This window comes from Enoplosus armatus, chromosome 10, assembly GCF_043641665.1.
Source record: "Enoplosus armatus isolate fEnoArm2 chromosome 10, fEnoArm2.hap1, whole genome shotgun sequence".
Taxonomy (NCBI): Eukaryota; Metazoa; Chordata; class Actinopteri; order Centrarchiformes; family Enoplosidae; genus Enoplosus; species Enoplosus armatus.
Genome location: NC_092189.1, coordinates 6,105,833 through 6,130,168, shown reverse-complemented (window position 1 = coordinate 6,130,168; position 24,336 = coordinate 6,105,833). Strand labels below are relative to the sequence as shown.

General features: G+C 44.2%; 1 protein-coding gene across 1 annotated transcript in view; it reads right to left on the bottom strand.

The window, feature by feature from the left end:
- Positions 1 to 24,336, bottom strand: part of LOC139291065 (connector enhancer of kinase suppressor of ras 2) — a 51,342-nt gene that overhangs the window by 1,102 nt on the left and 25,904 nt on the right. The window contains exons 6-22 of the mRNA XM_070912971.1: positions 23,702 to 23,821; positions 22,552 to 22,611; positions 22,335 to 22,403; positions 18,441 to 18,587; positions 13,961 to 14,088; positions 13,630 to 13,841; positions 12,044 to 12,130; positions 11,011 to 11,219; positions 8,068 to 8,105; positions 7,916 to 7,958; positions 6,521 to 6,569; positions 5,704 to 5,876; positions 4,444 to 4,517; positions 4,232 to 4,303; positions 2,765 to 2,835; positions 2,573 to 2,673; positions 1,194 to 1,947 (exon numbers count right to left, since the gene is read on the bottom strand). Coding sequence (XP_070769072.1) covers positions 1,194 to 1,947; positions 2,573 to 2,673; positions 2,765 to 2,835; positions 4,232 to 4,303; positions 4,444 to 4,517; positions 5,704 to 5,876; positions 6,521 to 6,569; positions 7,916 to 7,958; positions 8,068 to 8,105; positions 11,011 to 11,219; positions 12,044 to 12,130; positions 13,630 to 13,841; positions 13,961 to 14,088; positions 18,441 to 18,587; positions 22,335 to 22,403; positions 22,552 to 22,611; positions 23,702 to 23,821 — 2,407 coding nt within the window. The remainder of the gene's footprint in view (positions 1 to 1,193; positions 1,948 to 2,572; positions 2,674 to 2,764; positions 2,836 to 4,231; positions 4,304 to 4,443; positions 4,518 to 5,703; positions 5,877 to 6,520; positions 6,570 to 7,915; positions 7,959 to 8,067; positions 8,106 to 11,010; positions 11,220 to 12,043; positions 12,131 to 13,629; positions 13,842 to 13,960; positions 14,089 to 18,440; positions 18,588 to 22,334; positions 22,404 to 22,551; positions 22,612 to 23,701; positions 23,822 to 24,336) is intronic.

Sequence of the window (24,336 nt, the reverse complement as noted above, 5' to 3'; positions counted from 1 at the left end):
CTATCATCTGGCCAAACAATCAATGCTTTCCAAACTATTTGGTTTGTGCACCCTTTATAGAAATACTATTGTAACAGAGGTTACCGAAGATTCGTTTTCAGTTCATAAATTATAAACCTCCAATAACAAAAGTACTATCTAACACTCACATTTAAACACTCACAGGGGACTATTTTCTGCATTATTAGTACTTTTACTTTTGATACTAACATTTCACTTATAATACATACTTTTATTTCAATAACATTTTCAATGCAGGACTTTTACTTGTAATGGAGTATTTTTACAGTGTGGTATTGTTACTTTTACTAAAGTAAAGGAACTGGATACCTCCTCCATTCCTGCCTAAATGATACATTTCAGCCAAAAATATATTCATGACAAATGGATGCTGTCTGTCCCCTCTACCCCAATATCCTGTGTAACATGACCTGCCCAGGTCCACTTTCAACCACATAACCTTTTTACCTTGCTTGGGAATCAGACGAATCTGCAAGCTCATGTTTTATTTGCTCTGGCAAATGTGTCTGGCCCCCCTCCTGTTAAAATAGCTTTCCATCCGGCCTGATTCAGGTCGGGCCAATCACAACCGTTTATCTAATATGGGGCGGGTTTTAGCGCCACTGAGGCATTTTCATAAACGACCAAGATGGCTGCCGCTGATGTGGCATGTCCTGAATCCGCTATCGCGTCAGTATTAAACAAACTGGATGGTAGTTCACGTTACGTACAGATGGTAAGTGTTGCCTTCTAAATCATGTCATGCCAAACGTCTGTGTGTTATGTTGAATGACAAGCCATATGAATTGGATGTTGGAACTGGCTACCTAGCCGAGAAGCCTGCCGCTACGTCACAAGTTTCGTTGCTCTGATTGGTCTGCGCCCGTTGATAACGTCCCTTGGAAATCGAAAATGAAGTGAGAGGTTCCAGGCTAATTTGCATTTGCGAATTGGTCTGGCGATGCCAGGCTACTGTGTAACTATGACAACAAAGTTAATGTCCGAGCTGTCTGTTCTGAGATAAGGACATAAGATTTTTAAGGAGATCATATAGCACAATATTTTCGACTCATTTGCTATTTAAAAGTCTATTCCTCTGAAGACCAGAGAGACTTTTTCATGCATGTCTCTGAAAGTCTTTGTTCATACTCCTTCTCTCCTTGTATAAAACACATTGTGTGTAGCTTCCTTACCCTCCTCACCCTGGAGAATATCTGCAGCCTGCCCCTCTGCCTCCTCGTCCTCGCTCCTCTCCTCCATGTGAGCTGCGGTGTGTAACAGCTTTCCTGGCATCGGGTCCCTGTTCCTGGGCAGACTCTGGCTGCGCTGCTTGTGAGACCGTCGGTGTGAGTGGCTGTGTGTGTGTGGACCTCGATCCAGAGGGAAGGGCCCGTCCCGCTCCCTGTCCCTCTCTGCAGCGTGGTGTCTCCGTACGGGCAGCGTGGCCTGCCTGCGTCTCTCCGGGGACATGCCCTGTCTGCCCAGCCCTCCGTACAGCCCCATCTCTCCAGCCATGCTCCCCATCAGGCCTCCGTAATCGCTCTCGCCCGGCGCTGTCTGGAGGAAGTGCAGCCCTGCGCTGGTCAGAGGGGTCTCAATGAGGTCCTGCCAGGAGCGGCGCTCACGATGGGATGAGCGACAGCCTGATGAGTGGGTACTGGTGCTGCCTGTGCCCGTCCCCATGCCCATGCCGTCTCCACGCTGGTCCTCGGCCGAGGAGTGGGAGTGCGTGGACTCGCTGGAGAAATGTCGGCCGTGCTTGGGCTCCGGGAAGGGGCTGGAGGAATTGACCTGGAGAGGGAGAGGGGAGGTGGAAGAGACCATCTGTGGAGGGATAGGGGAGGTGGAGGCACTCATTGGTGGAGGGAGTGGGGACGGAGTGGAGCGCATGAGGCTCATGGAGCTGACCGAGCGGGGCAACTGGTCGTAACTGTGAAGGAGGTTAGCCTGAAGGGTTTGTGGGGTGGACGGGGTCGGTTAGTATGGAGAAGTGGAGTGAGGAGGGACGGATAGAGGTCGACAGAAACGGTGAAATGTGACGGCACAGATACGAGGAGAAGTTGAGCCGCAAAACAAGGGGGTGTTGCAAGGAAGGAGAGACGAAAGGAGAAGAAAGAAGGACAGGAGAGTGTAAAGAGCAGAAAAAGATGAGAGCAAAAAAAGCAATGAGATGGCAGCTGAGTAACTCCAGGAATGACTGACATGACTGCTGTGTGGCTCAGCTGGGAAAACATGGTGCCAAAGGTCACTGGACCTTAATGTCAACGTTAATGTAAAAGTATGCATTATCTTTCAGAGATGTGATGAGCAATGGCAACTGTCGCCACCTACAGGTCAGACTGTAAACAAGCTCTGGCAGCAGAACACAGAGAAGTGATGGTCTTGGCTGCTTACCGAACCAGATACTCTCACACTCTGATGTTTTATTAATGCTGAGAGCTCTGGTCTATGCAGCTCTGAAAAACTGTGGGGCTTTTAGGAATAAAATATTCCATCAGAATGAAACACTGCAAAGAAAATGTGTGTGTGTGTGTGTGTGTGTGTGTGTGTGTGTGTGTGTGTGTGTACTTACTGATGGTGTGCGGTGATAAGTATCACAGAGGGATGAGGGTCCCTCCTGTTTGAGCGTCATTGAGCCATCGACCTCATCCTGATCACTCTCGCTCCAGTAGTCTGATATGGAGATAAAAACAGACACACACGTTAGGAATTCATGGGCGAAAGGGTAACTTCGGTCATATCTAGCCAAACAAATCCGTCTCACCTTCATCAGGGCGTGGCACCTTGTCGTCTGGTGTGTAGCCAATAGCAGCTAGTCCCAGCCGGTTCATCCACCTATAGGAAGCAAGGAAAGGAAAAAAGAGGTGAGGGATGAAAAGTAAGGAGAGGGGAGGCATCAGAGGATGGATGAGAAAAGAGGCAGAAGGGAGGAGAGGAAAGGATGGGTTATACTGGGTGAATGGTAGGTGATGAATAAAAAACTTTCACTTTAAATAATTTAGATGGTGTCGCAGTTGATATCTGTCTAACTGACTCTGTCCCCCTGATGGGGAGAGAGAAAGCATCGAGATAATTAGAGAGATGGATGCAGAAAGAGGAGTGACAATCCTCTGTCCCGTTTTCTCTCAAAAGTGAGTCTCAGATGGCGTTCTGTCTCTACATCCGCACTTCCTGTCCTCCTCCCATCCCCTCTGCCTGTCTCCATTGCAGATCCCGGCTTGTCCTGTGACTCTCAGCAGACACCTTATAATAAGGTCGCTGCTAAGAATAGAGGCCCAGTCTGTGCATGAGGAACAGGAAACTCATCACACTAGGAAGTGGATCCTACAGGAAGCAACTTTCATATAAAGATTACATTATTTTTCTTATTGACGAAAAGACCAAAACTAAGGATGAATTGATTCTTCTAACAAGTATTGCCTCTGCAGCCAAAGCCTGAGCTCCAATAGTTCAAAAACTATTAAAAGCACATCAGTGAGGCACATCGTTGCACCTTCATGAAGATGAACGTGGGCATTGTAGTTTATTTTGAGTCAATCCTACATACGTGATTCTGCTGCCAGAGATACGTATTAGCACGCTAAATGTGTATTAATCTGCGGCTAAAAATAGTCCCCAGCAAATGCACTACAGTACCCAGCTATTGTTGGAAAATGATGAGCTTTTAAAAAAAAAAAAAAACTATATATATATTATATCTTCATTTAGGAACAAAATAGGAATACATTTTCGAGACTAAGGACATTTTTCTGCTGCCTATACCAACACCCACCTATTCACACACACACACACACACATATACAAATGCACATGAAAATGTTTGCAACAGCGCTTTCACACGTGAACCGCCAAACGCAGTATGGAAGTCAAATATAGCTGGTTAATTACTCTCCCCCAATTATCTCCCCATGTCATTGAGGAGAGGTGTGAATAATTAGAACTCATCAGATAGCGCTCCCGCAAATATCACCATGATCTGCCTCTCACACAAGCACACACGTGACACACACATACATTTTACACACACACACGCATGCACAGTTCTACATTTAACAACAGAGGGCCGGGTTCATGCCTTATTCATGCACAGTGTTGTGTGGGCTGTTGCCTAGTGTAAACTTGGTTTACTCAGTTAAAATATTCATGAAAGAGCATGTGACGTCCCCAGCATCCGACTATTGTCCACATTAAGACACACACATAGGTCTGAGAGAGACACCCACTCACTCACCTGTTCATTTCCTCAAGACAATCTGTGGCAAAGAAGAAGCTCTTGATTTTGGGATGACAGGCTTTGAAGGCACTGCAGTCAGTCAGGGAGAAGAAGACTGATTAGTGTTTTAGCGTGTGCGCCGTGGGTTTTTGTGTGCGCTCATGTTGTGTGTGTGGGTGAGAACAAATGGGCTTGATTAGCAATTTCGGCGACATGTGAGGGACACTCACAATTTCCGTCTGCACTCTATGGCTCGGTCTATTCTGAACTCTGGGAGGCTGATGAAGCCCTCAGCCTTCTCATCCTGCAGGCACAGACAGATGGAGAGTGGTGGTACATCATCAACACAGAGAACAAAATGTCATACATACTGATATACCGATTCTATTTGGGAGAGTAGTACTCGAGCCAAGCATATGAAAACAACATATGTTGTTTACAGTACAGGACAACCTCCTTTCACCACCTGACATGAAGAAGATAGATGAGATATGACTATCTTAGCTCAAAAACTGAGTTATATCAACCAACTGTCATATTTACAGTTCATTTTCAGGTCTGGGTAAGTTTTCTTTTTATTCTTTTTATAGTATTGCAAATATTCCAATCATCCAATGATTCAAACATCTAAACGGCATCTTAAAGTCCTACAGTTTTTGTTTGTATGAGGTCAAAATGCTGGCAACTATTTAGATTGTCGATTCATTGTTTTAAGTCAACTTTCAAGCAAAGATGTCAAACATTTGATGGTTCCAGCTTCACAAATGTGAGAATTAGCTGCTTTTTCATGCGTTCTATTTGGTTCTATTGGCTTTTGGATTGTTGGTGTGACAAAACAAGACGTAAGACAAGTTGAATAAATAAATAAATATTCTCCAAACAAATGATCTCATTACAACATGCTAATTAACTGCTAATTGTTGCATTATTTTCTTAAATTCTTTCAATAATGTCTTTCAATTGTCAGCTGGAATCTAACTGGGGACACTGCATTTTTATGTTATGTTAATATTCGTAAAATGAATTTCTTTTTAAAAGAGGTATACAATTTAGTATTACACTTTTATAAAAGTTTGGAGGGAAAAAAAGAATGCTAAAATATTCAGATTTTCAGTCCCTCCCATGAGTCAAGTTCCAAAAACTTGTCCAATTTCCATAATGCAACTCTAGTGCATTTTTATAAGAGATTTTTCAAAGTCAATGTCCCCACTTTAAAGTAAATTTACTGTCAAATATTTATAGTTAAACAGCTGTTTTTACACACATTAATACTCTCTATGACGAGTAGACTGACCTTTATGTGTAAAACCGGCGGAGTGCCTCTTTAATTCCCCTATTTTTTTGGTGAAGCTGTGATATCTGACTGTTGTACATTTGTTTTGCCAATAAAGTTGTTAAAAAACTGATTGACGAAGCAGGGATAAAAAAGAGAGTTTGACTCTGACAATGAGATTCAGGACATACTGAACCGGTTGAACGTGATTGCTTACATTTTGGTTGGTGTACCAGTAGAGGCAGGACTCTTTGAGGATAAACCAGTACTTCCTCCATTTCTGGGTGAAGTAGCCTTTAGCATCCTTCTTCTTCCACAGCCAGCCCTCGCAGTCACCATGGCCCAGGTCCTTACAGGAAATTCTCCTTCGACTGGCACTAGTGAGGGAACCTGCAGAGAGAGGAAGGAAGAGTTAACGCTGAGATGATTTTTTATAGCATCTGAAATTGAATTAAGAAAAAGAATAGTATGTAAAGTAGAAGTGTAGTCATGTATTTAGTGGATCCAGTCTGGCACTAACAGACTGAGTCTGGACTCTTTCTAAGACTGCAGCAGCTCACAGCAAATCAGCAAGCAATGTGAACTATTGAATCCCCCCAAACTAAAGAATTGTTTAAACATCTGTAAAGCTAGAGAATAGTCAGTGACAGTGATAAATCACTGCATCCAAAAAAAGGTAAACAATAAATCAGGTGTGGCAGGTGTAAATGTAGATTTTCTATTTTGCAAGTGCAGTGTTATTGCACCTGAGTGTGCATTACAATTACTGAACATCTGGACTTTTCACATACATAAGCAATATGTTAGATCATTAAGCCTGTCTCAACACTCCTTCTGATATGTTCAAGCCCTGTAAACCTCTCACAGTCACACACCACAGTGCACATGTCAGTCACAGCACATAAAGTCAGGCTTAGTTTGGAGTTAAGACATTTGATTAAGCCACATTTTTGGGGGGGTTTGCTCTTTCTGGAGCTACCAATGCAGACATACATATACTGATAAATCATACATAAGAGGAAAATTGTGTCTACCTTTACTTCGCTTTTTGGTTTTCGTTCTTAGAGAGGTGTAATGGAAAGACTGGAGGGGAGAAAGAAAAAACATGTTAGCTCGAGAAAAAAAAAAGAACTAAAAAACACATTCAGGCAAACTTTCTGGGTTGGTGTCGATCCACGTAGAGAGGCTGCAGCCGGTTCACTCTTCATGTATAGCTTATTTTTATTTTATCAGGCACGCAGCAGAGGGGATTACAGGCACAGAGGGATCGCAGTGCTAAAACTGCTACAGCCAGGAGGTGACCTACAACCTGTGATGGAGAACTGAAAGCTGTCTGCCACAGAGACTAAAACCACAGTGATGTCAGGCTATCGTGAACTACATCACCTCAGCTGCTACATTTTAGTAAATTGAAAACACTGAAATGCATCAAAAAGGTTTTCAAGAAGTTTTTTTTAATGTTCCTCACACTGTATTACTAGACATTGGTGATGAACTGCGGTCTAATTCTATGTTGATTGTAATTTCTCTGTTGTATTTAGCCATGCTCGTGGTATGACTTGTGCTTAACAGCCACTGTGTAGTATCTAAAATGTCGTGAAAGAGTCCTGAAGTCAGTAAAGCAGTGATGTCTGTTCTACAGCAATAGCTATCTAAAGTTAGCTGACATTAGCTAAGATTAGCCACCATAAGTTACTGGTCATACCAGACCAACTAGATGAGGCTGTATCAGCAAAACCACTCAGTGTCTTGAAACAATGGTGCATTTTATTGCTAAAGAATTTACATGTTCATTTGCAAGGGTAGTATTTAATTTCTTCTTTCAGAGTTACACGGTCTCACTTTAACATCTGATTTTGTGCTTGGATTATGTCGGCAGACGCAGCTGAATTGAACACCAGCTGATGCATCTCCAAGAAGCTAATGTGAGCAGGCGTAGTGGCTATAGGTATCAACATTAAAAGAAAAAGCCGAACACACCTGCTGGCTATTTATCTAGGTAACAAAGCCGAATAAATATGTGTTTCTAGTCATCTGAGCTGACTCACTGTATGAGACAACTCATAGTGCTGTGGAGGAGAGGCTAGGGCTACTGACTAAGACAGCTTCCTGTGTCACAGTAACCTAAATATGGAAAGCAATTTACCTCATCCGACTCTTATCTTTTATTTAATCATTACAGCCGTGAATGGATTTACTCTCAGGTATCTCTGCTATTCTTGTCTGGTGGTTTGTTTTGCTGTTATTTGGAAACAATCGATCTCCACGTAACAGCGGATGTGGTGGGTAGGAGATTGTTGATGTAGCTGATGCCTCTGTTGCTTCATTGAAATGGGGTTTGAGTCAGATTTGAAATGTACTGGAATGACTATTATTCAAAAATCAGGTGAATCAGCTATCAGAACTGGTATGCCCCATAGCACTCCTACCTTCCTCATGGAGGCCGCTCCTGAGCTTCCTGAGCCGGAGTACCTGCAGGAGGGCAGACAGGATTGAATGTGACCACAAACGACTTTTACGACTGCTTCCATCAATCGCAGGCATGTGGTCAAACCACAATCAACCACAAACACAAACTCACCTGTCCGTTGTGTCTGCTCGCAGTGTGTCCGCACCTCGCTGGGAGACAGAAGAAAAAAAGACATCATTAAAGAGCGTCTAAAAACCCTCCATACCTACAGGGTTGCACATACTGTACATACACACCTCTTCTGTACACCTTTGTTGGTAATTGCCATATCATGTTTTGATCCGTGTCTGTGGTTTCTTTTGTATTTCTATTCCTCACATGTATTGAAAACCTAACTGACATGCACTTTATAAGGGGTGAGCAATGTAAACTTTTTTTAAACACACCATTGTACTAGTTGGCCCAATGAGTGAAGTGCTGGTGACCCTCTTTACAGTAATATACCATATAAATCAATCCATCAATTGTGTAAGCTGTAACACTGGACATTTAAAAATACTTTAAATTGGTTTTTTTAATTCAATTTTACATAAGGGGTAATATCTCTTTGTTATTCTTCTGCCACACAATACATCTGATGTACTATTTCTACAGCTACTACTAATGATGAGAATAATATCTTTTTAAAGAGCAATTTGCTTTATGTGACAAATTGGGTAAATAAAAAGTACAGTTTGTTGGTATGTTACTAGACTGTGTAACATGAAGATCACAGAAAAATAACACTAGCCTTTTCAACAGAGGGGCACATAGCTTTAGTGGTTTTTGGTTGAGTGATCATTTGATCTGTTTAAACACATCACATCACATATTTAATTAAAAATAAAATCTGTTGAAAAAACAAGACAAAGTACGGTTACAGGTACCAGTTCTACTACTATTTTATTTTTTGAATGCATTCAAAGTAGCCTGACTGTCCTCAGGGCTCCAGCTGATTCCATCACCAGCAGATCAGAACAGATTTTCGGCTGATTACACGCTCGATTTCCTGGTGACTGTAATTGAATCAGGTGTGCTGGTACAAGAATTGTTCGAAGGTGTGGAGCTGAAATGAACCGCCACTATAATCCTCCCAGTTAAATGCATTTTACTGAATTTTCAAACATTTACATTTGGGTTTTATCACAATACTTTGTTTTGCTAATCTCTGCCCCAACCGTGGACCCAGGGGAGGGTCACAGGGGCCCATCATCTCATAATCCATCCATTCATTTACCATGATGCAACACAAGTGATGGAATGTACTTGTGCTGCTATGGATGATTTAAGGGTAACTTTACCGTCGTCAGGCTCTGTAGTAAAATACATGACAAAAACATGAAACGTCACTACAAACTGTCCATCAATAAGTGTATTGTGTTGATAGAAAAGAATCATACAAGAGAGAAAACGCGCAGGACATTAAGGTTAGCGTATGCTTGTTAGTGCAGGATAGTATACTTCATGTAGATGTGAGTCACCACCATGAGAAACACACAGCTGAGAGGGTTAGAGAGGGCTGGTGTTAGCTAAGCTGTTAGCACGCTGTGTGTGTGTATGTGTGTGCGTTAGCGTGTGTTGTGTTTTAAGCACAGTCTGTCAGTCGTGCTTGTAATTGGTCTGGCTGATGCTGAGTCATACACCTGCTCACAGGGATACGTGTTTGTATTTATGTGTGCGTGTGCAAGTGTGTGTGTGTGTGTGTGTTTGTCAAGAATAAACTCCTATTCAGACTCAGGCGTGTCTGAGGAGATGGGGATATTAGGCTGAGTTAGGATGAGTCGTGAGACGTCTACCCTGCATACAAATGCACTCCTGTGCTAGTGTGTGTTTGGTTTGTTTGTGTATGCCTGTGTATGTGTGTGTGTGTGCGTGTGTGTGTGTGTGTGTGTGTGTGTGTCTACAGGTGTGTGCGTGAGAGAAAGTTACAGAGGGGTGTGTCTGAGAGTGTCACTGTCATTGTCATAATCCGTGAAGCTGGCAGCCGTGCAATGACACTGATCATCCTCACTCTCCTTTGTCTCCTCTACCTGACACACACACACACACACACACACACACACACGCACAGTGTGTGTGAATCTGTGAACACCATGACCTATCCAGCAGCCACAAACAGTTCCCCTCTGAGAGGACACGGACATAAACTGTAAGATGAAGGAAGTTGCTTGAGTGAGTCAGGATTAAAGTCCAGAAGGTGATTTTTAGTGCCATTAAAAGGCCTTTTTCACAGCAGACATATTGACATGTCTCAGTAGGTACAGCACAGGTGTGAATAATAGAATGAATGATGGCTGAATTCCATTCAGCTGCTTCAGGTTCAAGGTCCTGGTACTGTGCATGCTGGCTCACTGTCACGCTGTCATGACTTACTGGGACACTTGAATAGACCAGAGTCATTGTTAATGTTATTAGTAACACCTTTTAATACTATGACAAGTCAAATGACTGATGTAAAAGGGGACTATTTTCAGGTGTGGATTAATACACGTTTGGTGCACTACTGGGTATTTACAGCAGGACGGTGTATGTAGGATCAACTCAAAATAAACTACAGTTACACCATGTTGATGATTATGAAGGAACATGTCACCCAGTGCAACAGTGTGTCTCATTCATGTGTTTCTAATAGTGTTTGGACAACAATTGAGCTCTAAGGCACAGGGGAATACATAAAGGGATTTGTTGACATTAAGAAAAAAACAGAATATAGGCAGTCTTAGCCTTTAACATGACATGCAAAGACATTTCTCTATCCATGTGTACACAAAGTAAATGTACAGTACACCACCACCACCCACACTCCTCACAGACTTAACCAGACAATACTAGACACAAATGGAAAGTAAATTGAAGATAATAAATTATATCTACAGTAACATAATGGTGACTTGATAAGTGGTTGATAACAAGCAGCACTGCAAAACATTTGACTTATACATACTTCCAATAACTACATACGACCCAGAAAACAGACAGGAGCAAATTAATATATACATAATAGCAACCAGCTGAAAACAGATATGAGATAAAATTCACTGACATGTGAAAAGCTTACAGAGACTGTGTACATACAGGCAAAGCATCAGGTGGCTGATCTAGGCGCAGGGTGGAGGACAGCATGGAGGGGCTAATGGGAAAGCTAGGGCTGCTGGGATTGCGGCTCTTGCGCCGGGACCGTCTGGTGGAATCCCGCCGACTCTCTCTGCCCGGACCCTCGGGCTCCTCTTCGATCACCAGGATCTTGTCGTCGCTAAGGTAACGCAGCAGGGAGTTGTCTGAATCTGTTGGGATGAGGAAGAGGGGGGGTAAAGAGGGATGGAGCAGTTAGACGATGGACAGGCTCAACAGAAAGGATGACAGAGGGAGGAGAACCACAGAGGGGGGGAGATAGCGTCACAGAGTCGAGGGAGAACCCCAGAGTAGAACAGATGAGGGTGAATAGACCCTTACAGATAAAAACCCAACAGAAAGGGATGAAAGTGCCTCGGAGCTGTAGTATCTGATAGGGATCCACAGCCGGGGACATACAGCTAATCTGTTGGCAATGATTATGCTGATTTGGAGGGCACGACTGCTAAATCTTGTCAGTCACACAAAGTTTTCTTCCGCTTTAGCTCCAGATAGAAAAAGCTTCTCACCTAATTTGTTTATTATCCATACACTTAAATGTGAAAAACTAAAAAGTGACTGAGAGGAAGAGAGGGAGACAGGCAGAGCCCCGACAGTAGTATTGTGCTTTAATGTTATTCATGGGCTTTCTGAAGGTAGAGTGGAGGAACCTCGGTCGAATACAGATCAAGCCTCGCCGCAAAAAAAAAGGCGAAGCTGGTTAGAATTGGTCACGTAAAAATAGCCTCATTTCCAGAGCAGCTGTATAAATGCAATTTTCTTGCATTTATGTTTGTTTGTCACTCTGTCGGATACATACCTGGCAGATATGTATCCTCACACAACCACACCACCATGGATAACCAGAGGATGAGCTGAAATGCGTTGAGCCGAGTATGGAGCGAAGCACGGCACCGGCCCGGCCCGTTTGTGTCAAGTGTGTGAGGGGCTGTGGGTGTGTGTGTGTGTGTGTGTGTGTGTTTGTGTGTGTGTGTACCTCGGCTCCCTCTCTTGCCCATGCTGGGTTCCTTGGCCTCGGCCATCCAGTTATATTCGGGAGGCATGGAAACAGGCCTGAGGTCACCTGGAACGACCAATCAGTAATCAGAGAGTCGCCTAGAGGGGGTAGGGGTGTGGGGGTGTCACGGGAAGGTGGTGACTGAGAGACAGCGTGGGAGACAGCTGGAGGGGTGGACAGGTGAGACAAAGTGTGTGCAGGTGAGAGGGGACTGCTATGACGTGCAAGGCAAAGGTCACATGGCCTATAATTAGTTAGGCGAGTTAGTTTTCTATTCACAGTAGAGGTTTTTATTAAAAATGTTCAAGTGGTTACATTTTAGTATGAAACGATTATTGATTGAGATTACTGCTTTCTGTTACTGCTTTGAGGCATTCTGAAATCTGATCAGAGTTGGTGGTAGTGGTCTTTTGCTGGACCACGCATCCACATATTAAAGACGAAAGCTGTGGTAGTAAAACTGTAATACAGAAATGAGAAAGTAACTTGTATCAAAAGTATCCTTGAAGCTACATTGATTGGTTTATTTGGCCAGTACGGAAGCAGAATCAGAATCTATTGTCACATTTTAAAGTTGTCATGGTGGAACGAGTTAACAAACAACTGTTTCTATTTACACATCCAGCAGACACAGAGCAACATTAGCCAAGTCATGTTAGTGGCCACCAAGCAAATGTAAGTCTAATATTCACCTTCTTTTTAGCTCTGGTTTGGTCTCCACCAGCTCCTGAAGGAAATAGCTGGTTCCTCAGCAGCTGAATGCTACACAATGATTTACAAGCTGGTCATAACTTTGTCTTTCTGCTGTTTGTTGCTAGGGAGATAGCGTACAGCCAGTTTATCAGAGCATTTTGTTTGTTGAAGACAGCTGCCTGCTGCAGCTGAAAGAAGTGTTAATAAGAGCAGAATTTGCCAAAACAATGAGCTAAAAGAGGCTAACAAGCAAGCAACAGAGCCAGGGCCGTATGATAATTCTCTGTGAAGTTGGTCACGGCGAGCAGCCCCTTTTCATAATACATTGTCACGACACGAAAACACCGATTAGAGAATCTGATTAAATATAGGGGATGTTTTTGACATTTTGTCCAGTTGTGTTGGGTGCTACACCAATGATTACCTTCTTACAGTACAGTAGCTTTACAGTACAAGTAGCCTGAAGCTAGCAAGGCAACCATAAAATAGTCTTCTGATGCTTCCATTTGTCACATGGCCCTCATCTTGCACATCATAGGCCCCTTGAGAGTCTCCTAAGAAGGCACAGGATGTCTAGGAAGTTGTCTTGGACAAGGGGTGACACAGGTGGTGGGGCAGACAGGGAGCAGGGAGCTGGAGACAGTGTTTTTAGACTGACCCTTTGGCTTGTGATCAGTGTTCTTGAGGGGTGTGTATGCGAGGTAAGGACACAAAGAAGCAGAGCCATGACGTGAGTGATGAACACATAAGGAGGAGTTGTGAGAAAAAAGGTGATAAAACCAGTGGAGAGAACATGCTGTTCTACAAAACAAACACAAGGCCAGAGCCACGACTTCCCCATTCACACTGTTGAACAGCGCTCCCCGTCTTACCATGGGTAGGGGTCTTGTCCCGCCGGCGAACCCCCGTATTGCGGCCCCTGTCATAGTCAGGCCCTGGGGGTCCGTCTCCCTCTAGCAGGGAGAAGAACTGACCGCTGTCCTGGTCCAGGTAGTAGCTGACAGCCTCTGAGCCTTTGGAGCCGGACTGGGAGCTCACGCTGTAGCGGCTGATGTCGTCACATGACATCATACCCAGCTCCTCCCTGGGGGGAGCAGAGCTGCCATCAGCACTGTCATCGACACCATCATCACTGTCATCAGCGGGATCACAATAATCAACGTAATCACCATCATCAAACATCTGTGTGTGCAAGCGTCTGACCTGGTGCTGTAGAGTCCAGAGACAGGAGAGAGGATGTAGACGTCCTGCATGCTGGGGGCGTCCATTTTGGACATGCCCAAAGTTCCCCCTGGTGTAGGGGAGGTGCTGGTGGGGCTGGTGGGGATCGGCTGAAGGAGAGAAAGAGGAGAGAAAGACTTTAGCACCTTTTCATTGAATTATAAGTGGAGGACGGCGAGGGGACCTCGGAGCATAACCTGCAGAAGCTGAGCATTAGATCGTTTCCTGCCTCACAGAGAAACAAACAAGCACACAGTTTACGGAGCTACAAGGAAGGGAGCCTTTTGTTTGTGATATCTTCCTTGTACTGCAGCCGGCTCTCGTTTTAACACTGAATCACAACCAAGAGAGTTATTTCCACAAAGCTGCCATGTTGAGTATGTTGTCCTTTTTTTTTAATGTCTGTCTGACTGTGCAGCCTCTCCCACGTTCAATCGCTTCACTATTCTGTCATTTTGTCTCAAGCCTCTTCACTCAGAGGCTCTCCATGTCTGTTCCCATGACAACCCCTCCTCTCCTCTCCTCTCCTCTCCTTGCTCTTCCTCCTTCCTCACCCCCTCTCCCATGCTACAAGAGAAGGAGAGGACGGAGGAAAGCTAGCGTGGCCTCCTACCTCTGCTTGACTCAAGGACGCGGAGATTCATTTGTCATTAGGTCCTCCGCGAGGACAGGATGCCTCGCTTCTGATGTCATGGAAACTCAGTCCAAATTTCAAGTGAATTATATTTGTTCTTAGCCGGAGCAGCTGGGGTGACAAATGCGTAGCTCGTGCCGACAATTTCTCCCACGAGGAAGAGGTTTCCAGATTTTGAAAAATGGGGATGTTTTACTGTATGTCTGAGGAGGACGCTCCATTCTAGAGAGGAGAGGCGAGTGTGGACAGAATAGATAAACAGACAAGAGCCTGAGCGACGGCGAAGCGGGCAGCGCTCTCATTAAGCAAGCCCAGTGTTTCATCATTTCTTCAGCAGTGCATTAGGCGAATTCATTTCATATTCCAAACTTTCCATCCTCCCTCCCCTCCACCACCACCACCACCACCCTCACTACCTCCATCCCCAGGCCCTGTCTCTATCTTCATCTCTTTCTCTCTCTCACAGTGTCTTCCTCTCATGAAGGCAGCTTACAGTAAGACGGCTTCACAATAAATAATGAAGACGGGGTGGAAAGAGAGGGACGTGAGAGCAAAGGAAATAGGACAAAGAGAGAGAGAAAGAGTGCAGGAGAGGGAGAGCGAGGAGGGGGAGCTGTGCAGTGTGGTGACTGGAGCTGAGAGCGAAAACAGTAATTTAGTGATTACAGCCCACTGCTGCCTGCATGGAAAAGGAGGGGGGGGGGGGTAGGGGGGGTAGAAGTGGGGAGAGATGTGACCTCCACAGCAGGCGAAATTCCAGTCTGTTAAAACATCACTTAAACCATTTGACCCCTGCTGCGTGCACTCCAAACTACCTAAAAATCTACTGCTCAAACCCTCCCCACACCAACATACCCCATCCCACCACCGCACCATGCAAACTCACTAACACACACGCATACTCTAATATGCTTCACTTCATTTTTTGACTATTTAAGGGGCTCAAAAACTCAAAACTTAGACGCTCATCGTTATATATATCTATATATATGAAATGGCTGTATCCTCACTGCCCTGCATTGTTAGAAACTATGATAAGCTGGTCATGGGTCACATCGCTCGCCCGCGACCATACGCTGTCTCACTCTCCCTTCCTGTCCTCGCAGTTCTCACGCGTTCAGTTCAGACTTCTTGCCTGTGTAGTTGCTGTGGCTGTAAATCGTTCTAAAATTGTAATCCTGGACATTTAAATTAATATAAAAACAATGTTGCCAAACCAAACTGTCGAACCTTCAGCTTGTTTTATTATTATTCTTGCTGAGCTTCATTGTCAACTTTGGAAACAGCAATTTACAAAACAATCTCACCTTAAGCTCCATCTAGTAGGTGTTCCTCCAGCTTTCGGGCACTCACTTGATCTTTATCAGCAGATGGAGTTTGATCAGTTTTCATGGAAATGTAGTTTTTACATTTTCTGTTTGTTTCTGAGCACTTTAAGGACTTCTCATCCATGTTGAGCCTCAAACTCCATCTGCTAATGAAGATCATGGGATACAATCTGTCTACTAAAGGGACCTTCAGGTTAGATTGTTTTTTTAACTGATTGTTTAATAACAGTTATTATTACATTACACTGTTTATCATGATCAAGATTTTATATAAAACACTTATCTTTGAAAGGATGGCAGAGATTTTAAGTCTCTAAGACCCCTCACCCATTCAGCTGGCCCATCAATAATACATAACCGGCCAATACTTGTTGCCTAAAATAGCATGCATTCTCAAAGAGTAATTATTTATGCATCTAAATATATAACAGATTTATGAAAGCGGGGTCATGGACGATGTGTGGCACACGTGTGACCTTCGACGTGGATGCTGATGTGGCCTCCAGTCGCGCATGAAATGACTCCCTGCATGCGCGTTTTTGCGGCAGCGGAGCAGACGAGCGCACATGCAATATGCAGCATCGTTGTAATTGCAGCGGATCATTGAATTGCTTTTACTCCATCCTACCGCAGACCAAACAGACACACATGCAAAAACACACACGAGAAAGAGAGAGAGAAAGGGAAAAGATATGTGGCGTTATTTCGTGGAGTAAAAGCGGTTGCCATGGAGGGATTTGGGGCCAGAATCACATGATAATTTGAGAGATAAATTGTTTCCTTTGTGGATTCAGCGATAATCCATCTGAACGTTTGCCACATTTGGGCTAAACTTCACAGCCGCACAATTCATCTCCTCCAAAACCGGGCTTAGAGGTATAAGTGCGCATGTGTTTGTATGTGTGTACGTACAGTATGTGTCCAAAACCTCGCTTACAGAGTGCAGCGACCCACTTCCTTCAGCTCTCAACAGAACAAGACGACTGATAACGGAAAACATCTCTCTTCATGTGTGCACAGAAACACACAGATGGACAAGCATGCATACGGCCATGCTTAGAAATGTGTGCACACCCACCCGCCCCAGCACACACACACACACACACACACACACACACAAAGGCTGTTTAGCAGGATATTTTGGATTCAGTGCATTATCTCCAGTATTTGCTGAGTAGCGGCTCTTGTTTCAGAGCCAGTGGAGCCGCCTGTAGTTGCTTATGAATAATTAAGAGCTCCAGTCTTTCTGAGAGAGAACAAATCTAAAACACTCCTTTCTTCCCTTCTCCCACAGATATCTCTGCGCTCTGATCTGGGCGCTCACGGCGCGTTTGTGTCTTAGCAGCCCATCAGGGTAGAATTCCCACAATCCTCTGCTGTTGTATGCAGCAAATATAACAATAAGCTCATGGTAACAACTTAGAGCGCTGATCTAACAAGGCAGCAACCTTGTTACAGGCAGAGTGGGTGATGAAGTTGCAGTAGGCTCTGTGGTTATTACAGGGTTTTAATGGTCTCCAGGCCATAATAGAAACCAGATCCAAAAAACACTCTCATGTGAACATACATTCACATGTATGCTGCTATATACTGCATTTATATGCTCACAGACGTGTAGAAACAAGACAGTCGCCGCTTCACAAAGCACCCAGACAGCATCACACTAGCCCTCGCCTCACCCCTACAGTGTGTCCTTCTCGGCACAACTTGTTCTTTCCGTGCACCAAAATCCGAGTGATTTCTCTTGGCTCTGAGTGAGTGACGGATTTACAAAGTACTTGCCCTTAAGTGAAATGTGTAGACCCGCTCTGAGCTGTAAGCCTTCAAACAAGCATTCCACCTTTTTAGATATACTGTACATTTACTCTCTTTTGGAAAGATGAGATGTCCTTTGGGGCAAAGGCTGAATGAATCAGAGCCGAAGTCTCTGCAAAGGTGAATGTGAGTGTGAGTGGAAGCGCAAACTTCAGGCCATTTTACACCATTTAGATCATTCACACAACCTATTTTTCCCCCTTCACCATCTCAATTTTGAGCTATCTCTATCTAGACAAATGTGCTTTTGGTATGCACATTTTCTCTTCATTTGTGAATGGCTTTGAACTGTGTCAGCAGTACGGCAGGCTCTAAAAGATTCAGAGATTTGTTGAAAACGCTCAACAGGAGGATCGATGCAAGGTCAAACAGTGAACATGTTCCCGTTGAAAATATTTGTTTAAAATGCCAGTAGGAGAATGCAGAGTGTGGGCAGTAAAAAAAAAACACAAGAGCTGAGAGTGAGTCAAATATAAAGCCAGAGGTACAACATAGCTCACTGTACGCAGTGCTAAATCATCCCACCTCAAATCCTTAGCTGTAAGTACAAGAAGTGTGCAGATGTACATGTACAAGAGCGGTTGGAGAGCTGCATGTCGCTGAGTCAGCACTTTTCAGGTCAGGCTGTGGCGAACAGCTTGTTATAATACTGCAGTTCAGGCGTCCATGCGTTGCCGGTGGTTACCTGCAGGCCCAGCGGTTTCCAGCGGACGTTCCTGAGCAGAGCCGGCGTGGAGCTCAGGGTGTTCTGGGGCCTTTTCTTCAGTGTGAGGATGACGCCGCACGGGTCTTCTCTCAGAGCGTTGACCAGGTTCTTCAGCTGCCAGCCAACCTGAGGAGCACACACACACCGGGGCTATCGCAAAACAAACCACTACACACACACACACACACACACACGTTCTGTACACGATGCACCGGGAGCAACCAAATCTGGCGAGGAAAACCACCACGCACAAATATCACGCTTTAAAAACTGTTGCTGCAAACCACCACACACAGGTCCTGATGCGACGTAACACCACAAGCTCTGATTCCTAAACTCACTATAGGCTATCTTCACCAGATTTGGTGTATTGAGTCACACTCTAACACAGTACAATTCAAGCATAAGCCTGAAAAATTTGGTGAAACTACAGCAACGTGATACTTTTAAACAGCTATAACCTAGTTGAGACCGACTCACTTTAAAGTTTTGCACAATTTGTGCCTTTTAAAGCTCTAATATTACCAGACGTGATTTAGGTAATGTCATTAAATTATGGCGGCTCCGTAATTGCCGTAATTGTCAGTCACTATGTGTATATTTATTCATTTTTCCCAATTCAACTAAACACAGTAAACAGTAAAACCATCTGCAACCAAAGAGAAAAAATGTATATACACAAAAATACAATACAATTAGACTATTACAGACTCCCCATGTTGAATGTAACATAAAGTTCATTTTGTAGTGGACCCTCTATATCATAAATATCACTGTGTATTTCGATGTAGATCTGGATCCACAGGCAGATTTTAAAAATCTGAAACATTACTAACCTAATAAGTGTAGAGGTTTGTGCAGTATGGGAAGTAAAGTATACATTCTCGGAGAGCTTTCTAGTTTCACTGTGGTTCATGTGATATCCAGGCTACTGATACTACAACAGACACACCCAACTGCTACATAAAAACTCTTCCACCGCCATGACACGCTGCTTCTGTTGTATCTTCACCAAACCAGTGATTACGCTTTGTGGCTACCAATACATCAAGAGGACACAACCACTATGCACCACACTGTCCCAGCATCACCGCTCTAAAAACATTGTCATATTAAAACAAAGAGTGGCTTAGTCAGTACGGTTACGTTCTGAGGAAGAGAGAGTAAGAAAGGAGTGCTGACTGCAGTGTTTCCTGGTGGTTCCGGCGAGCCGGCCCCCAGAGCTCGCAGCACTCGTCAGGCCATTGATTGGCTACACTGGTCTCAGCTACTGGAAGTGTCCACGGAGGCCACTGCGCTCACACATAACACACACACACACACACACACACACACAGGCAGAACTGCTCTGACCTTCTTCCTAACATAATGATGACCAGCCTGTGTCAGCCTTCAGCGGCCCGTTTCCTGTTCTCTTTGGCCCAGTTCAGATCTGTGGGTTCAGCCAGCGTTCACCAGCAGCAAGATCCACCATGGAAGTAAGTTACTACTGTATGTTTTGTCCTGTTCTGCCCACTTAAACAAAAGGGGGTATATATACGAGGGCACACTAGGACTCACCAGGAGTGTGATCTTTCATTTGTGATTTATCTGTTCAAACTGTTCAACTGTAATTCATTTCTTAGTGGCAGAAATAGGGCTACGTATCAAATCGAACATGCTGAAAGAAATGTGTCCATGAATCAAAAACCTTCAAGTGCCAAAAGCTGGCTTTGAATCTCTGGTCAGATTTGTTCTAATCTAATTTACTGTTCTTTGATCAGCTCCTGATTTAAAAAAAACAAAACAATTGCCAGTGTTACACAAAGTTCTTGAGCGGCTGCTTGTTTCCCAATTGAGCTCTTTAGTTTCTTTCATTAAAGGAATAGTTTGACATTTTGGCACATTTGCTTTCTCACTGAGAGTTAGATGAGAAGATCGATACCACTCTCATATCTGTCCGTTTAATATGAAGCTACAACCAGGCGGCGGTTAGCTTAGCATAGAGACTAGAAGCAAGAGGAAACAAGTAGCCTAGGTCTCTCCATAGGTAAGTTAAATCCACCTATAGCACCTCTCAAGCTCACTAATTAACATGTTACATCTTATTTGTTTAGGTTAAGCTAACCCTGTCCTGGCTGCAGCTTCATGTTGAAAGGACTATGCCCGGCCTTAGACAGAGAATGAATTTACCTCTGAAGGAGTTTTTCACGCCAAAGGCAAATCCTGAATGAACTGAACTGAAAGTGAACTGAACTGGACCTTGATCATGCCAAACTTCTCAACCCTTGTTAGATCAACCACAATGGTGGATAGCACACAGTGTATGTCAACAGGAAACACAAAGCCTATCCTAACCAGGCCAGTTTAGGACTGTTCTGTTATGCAAATACTGAGAGAGCAGAAGGAAACAGGGAGAGACCTACCAAAAATAATAATAGAGCATAAACTGCTGCTGGAGAGGTTTTTCAAATCCCCGGGGTCTTCATTATTTTCCCAGATGCTATTACCTCCACATAATTATGTTGCCTCTTCAAACAATCAGTTTGTTATTTGAGCAAATTCCACATTTTACCTCAAAAGAGAAGCTGAGCTAAAAACTGCGAGTCCTGTTTTGAAGTGGGTCTCAAACAGAAGCTCATGCATAGACATGAAGGCAGCGCTGTTGCTAAATACGTGGGATAGGCCAACATAATGATTCTATAATGTAATGGAATTTGTTCATTCAATACTCACACTAATCTAATTTTTAAATATGGAGCCTCTCTAGATAAACTTATCAGCCGTGGTGTTGACACAGAGTTTGCTGGTAGTGTGTATCCATCTTCTCTCCTCAGCAGCTCGATTTAGGTTTGAAAAAAAGAGCTATATTGATGAGAGACTACCCTCTGCTGTCCTTCTCCCCTGCCTCTCTTTTCATCCTCTTCCTCTTCTCCCTAAGTCCCTCTTTACTTCCCCCTCCCTACTTCGCCCCTGTCTCCCAGCCTCTGCCTCATCCCAGCATCCCCTGACTGCTTCACCCCCTTTCCCCATCACACACACACCTCTGTCTCCCCCTGCTTATCTCCTCCCCCAGAGTGAGGGATCAGAGTGGTGAGGGGTCTAGCTGTGGGAGTAATGAGGGGTTGGAGCTGAGAGCCTGGCAGGGTGCGATCTGCACTGTCACCCCAAGGAGAGAGAGGGAGAGAGATAACGCTCAGCTCCCCGGCGCCTGCATGATGCACGCTTTCGCCTGAGCAGCACCTATCGAGACGTACGAGGAAATACTCACACCGAGGACGTCGACACACAGACACAAACCTTTCTCTTTTTTTTCTCCCTGCAGAAATCTCAAATAAACGCTGGAACAAATCGTTTGTGCCAGAGCTGACAGGCAATAGACAGCGCGCTCAATCACATGCTCTCACAAGGCACCGTTCCATTTAAAATGGCCGTCCATTTTGCGCACCCCTCTGATATGATGAGTTGAAGGCAGAAATACAAAGTCTGAAAGTGGAACATGAGTTCACATTTCAAACCAGACGCCTCCTGCAGGGTTTTTTCTTTTCTTTTTTTTACCATAATGGGAACAAATTCCAGAAAGAGTGAGCTGACAATCACACTGGACCGAACAAAGGTCTTGTAACAATCATCCTATAATCTGCTCCCGCAGCAAGTCTAATTAGCCTACATAGCAGCACAGGCACAGGACAGGAAGCACCATGGCGGCAGTGGTGGAGGTGGTGGTGGTGGTGGTGGTGGTGGTAGCAGGCGTCATGTACCTTGACGTCTCCTCAACATAGCACAGAATGGACAAAAGTTAGCAGTATGTGTTCGCAGTGGAAACACATGGGAAGTACATTTCCTATGATTCTTTATGACTGCATTGTTGTGTTTGGAAACTTTTTAACTCACCACTGTCTGGTGGTTGACTTGGATCACCTCATCCCCTGCATGGATCTTCTTACACTGGTCTGCTGGAGACTGCAGAGGCAGAATTTGGAGAGGAAAAAGGACAATCGAAAACAAACTCACAGTTTAAGGCGTGGATTCATTGTCAGTGTGGAATTTGAGAACATAAATTGTGGTTGGTGGAGCATCAAGCTGTGAGGGAGTGTAAGAAAAAACTCACATTCTCTGTGGTGCCGGTGATAACGTGGAGTCCATCATACGTCGATTTGATATACATCCCCTGAAACACAAGCACACACAGGCAGGGAGGGAGGATTCAGAACAATACAGAGCACACAGGGAAACACTTATAGTATAGTATAGTTTACATCTGTGAGACTATGTCTATCCTAACATGAAGTGTCTCAGCAAGGTGTTGGTCGACCGAGAGCCTACAGAACAGCTTTAATGCTCCTCTATTGGAAGCCTACTCTCATTTTGTGGTTTTATGATGGTGATGGAGAGCGCTAACATCTAACATGTCGGTCCAAAATCTCCCACTGGTCTTCAATGGGATTGCCTTTGAAGGCTGTAGTGTATGATTCACAACGATCTGCTTTGTGTTGGTTTTTCACAGATTTGTTCATGTTTTTCCCATTAATTCATCTTTAACTGTACTTGAACTTTTACCCTCCTGAAAGTCTTGACTCAAGACTTACAGGCAAAAACATACTCAAGTCTCAAGTTTTGTACCTGATGAAGTCCTGTAACAATAAATAATGAATAAGACAGCAAAAGGCAGGCGCTGCATATATACACACCTTGAATGTTTAATCAGTCCTGTGCATTAAAGACACTTGGTTTCAGTCATGTAACAACACTATTAACTAACTAAATTAACTATTAACAGCTTTGAAAGGAGAGTGTTCAAACGCCAATTTACTTATGAAGACTTGTGACTTGACTTGGACTTGATCCAAAAGATTTAAAGCTGCATTCTGACCATATAAAGTTGTTAACAAACATTTGCCTATTTACACATCCAGCAGACACAGAGCAACATTAGCACTCATTTAGAGTCATCCACTATGTTCACAAGCTAGTTGCTAACTTTGTCTTTCTCCTGTTCTGCTGCTTTATCAGACCTTTTTTCTTTTTTTCACTGAAACAGGTGACTACTGCTGCTGGGTACAAGCATGTTGAGAGAGGAGTTTGCAGGCTGGAAAACCAAAACCATTAGCTCAATGACAATAAAACACTCTGTAGAGCTGAGAGGAAGTGCACATTCAGGTGATAATTCTGTCACATTGTCATTTGGTCCATGGTTTATATGAAAATATTGATTAGTGCAGCTCTGGTGAACGCATGTGTGTGCTCAGGTGTGTCCTTACCAGCCCCTCACTGGGCATGATGCTGGTAAGGTGGACCACCTCCAGATGGGCAGACTGGGAGACCAGCGAGTCTGACGACAGAGAGATGATGTGGTCGCATATCCCTGCTAAGGTCTTACACTGGAGATGGCATCGCAGGTAAAGACAGCGGGGGGGGGGGGGGGGGGGCGTGACAGGAAAAGAGAGAGAGAGAGAGAGTGACAAAAAGAAAAAGACAGAAAGTTATTGCGATTGGTTTTGGTCCGCAAGGGATGCTGTGACCTAGCTGGAGGAGGTGAAACAGAAATCATTTCATCAGATTGTTCCACATCGCCACTTCCATCACTCCAGCACACAAACTGTTTCCTGTCACAGTCTGTCCACAGGCATGCCCACAAGACACTGTCACAGACAGAACAACACATCACCGATACCAGCCAACCCCGAGGTGCCTAGATGACATTTTCTAACATCTAAATTACAGAGCACAGATTTCGTTTGGTGGCATCTGTAAATTTTTTTGGCGGGGGGGGGGGGGGGGGGGGGGGGGGGGTAAGGGCCATTTTTGCCTTCACTTCAGCTAAACAAAACCCAACATATTGTAGAGTGGTTAGATTACGTGTGCTGTAATTTTTTGCCCCTTAAATTCCTAATAC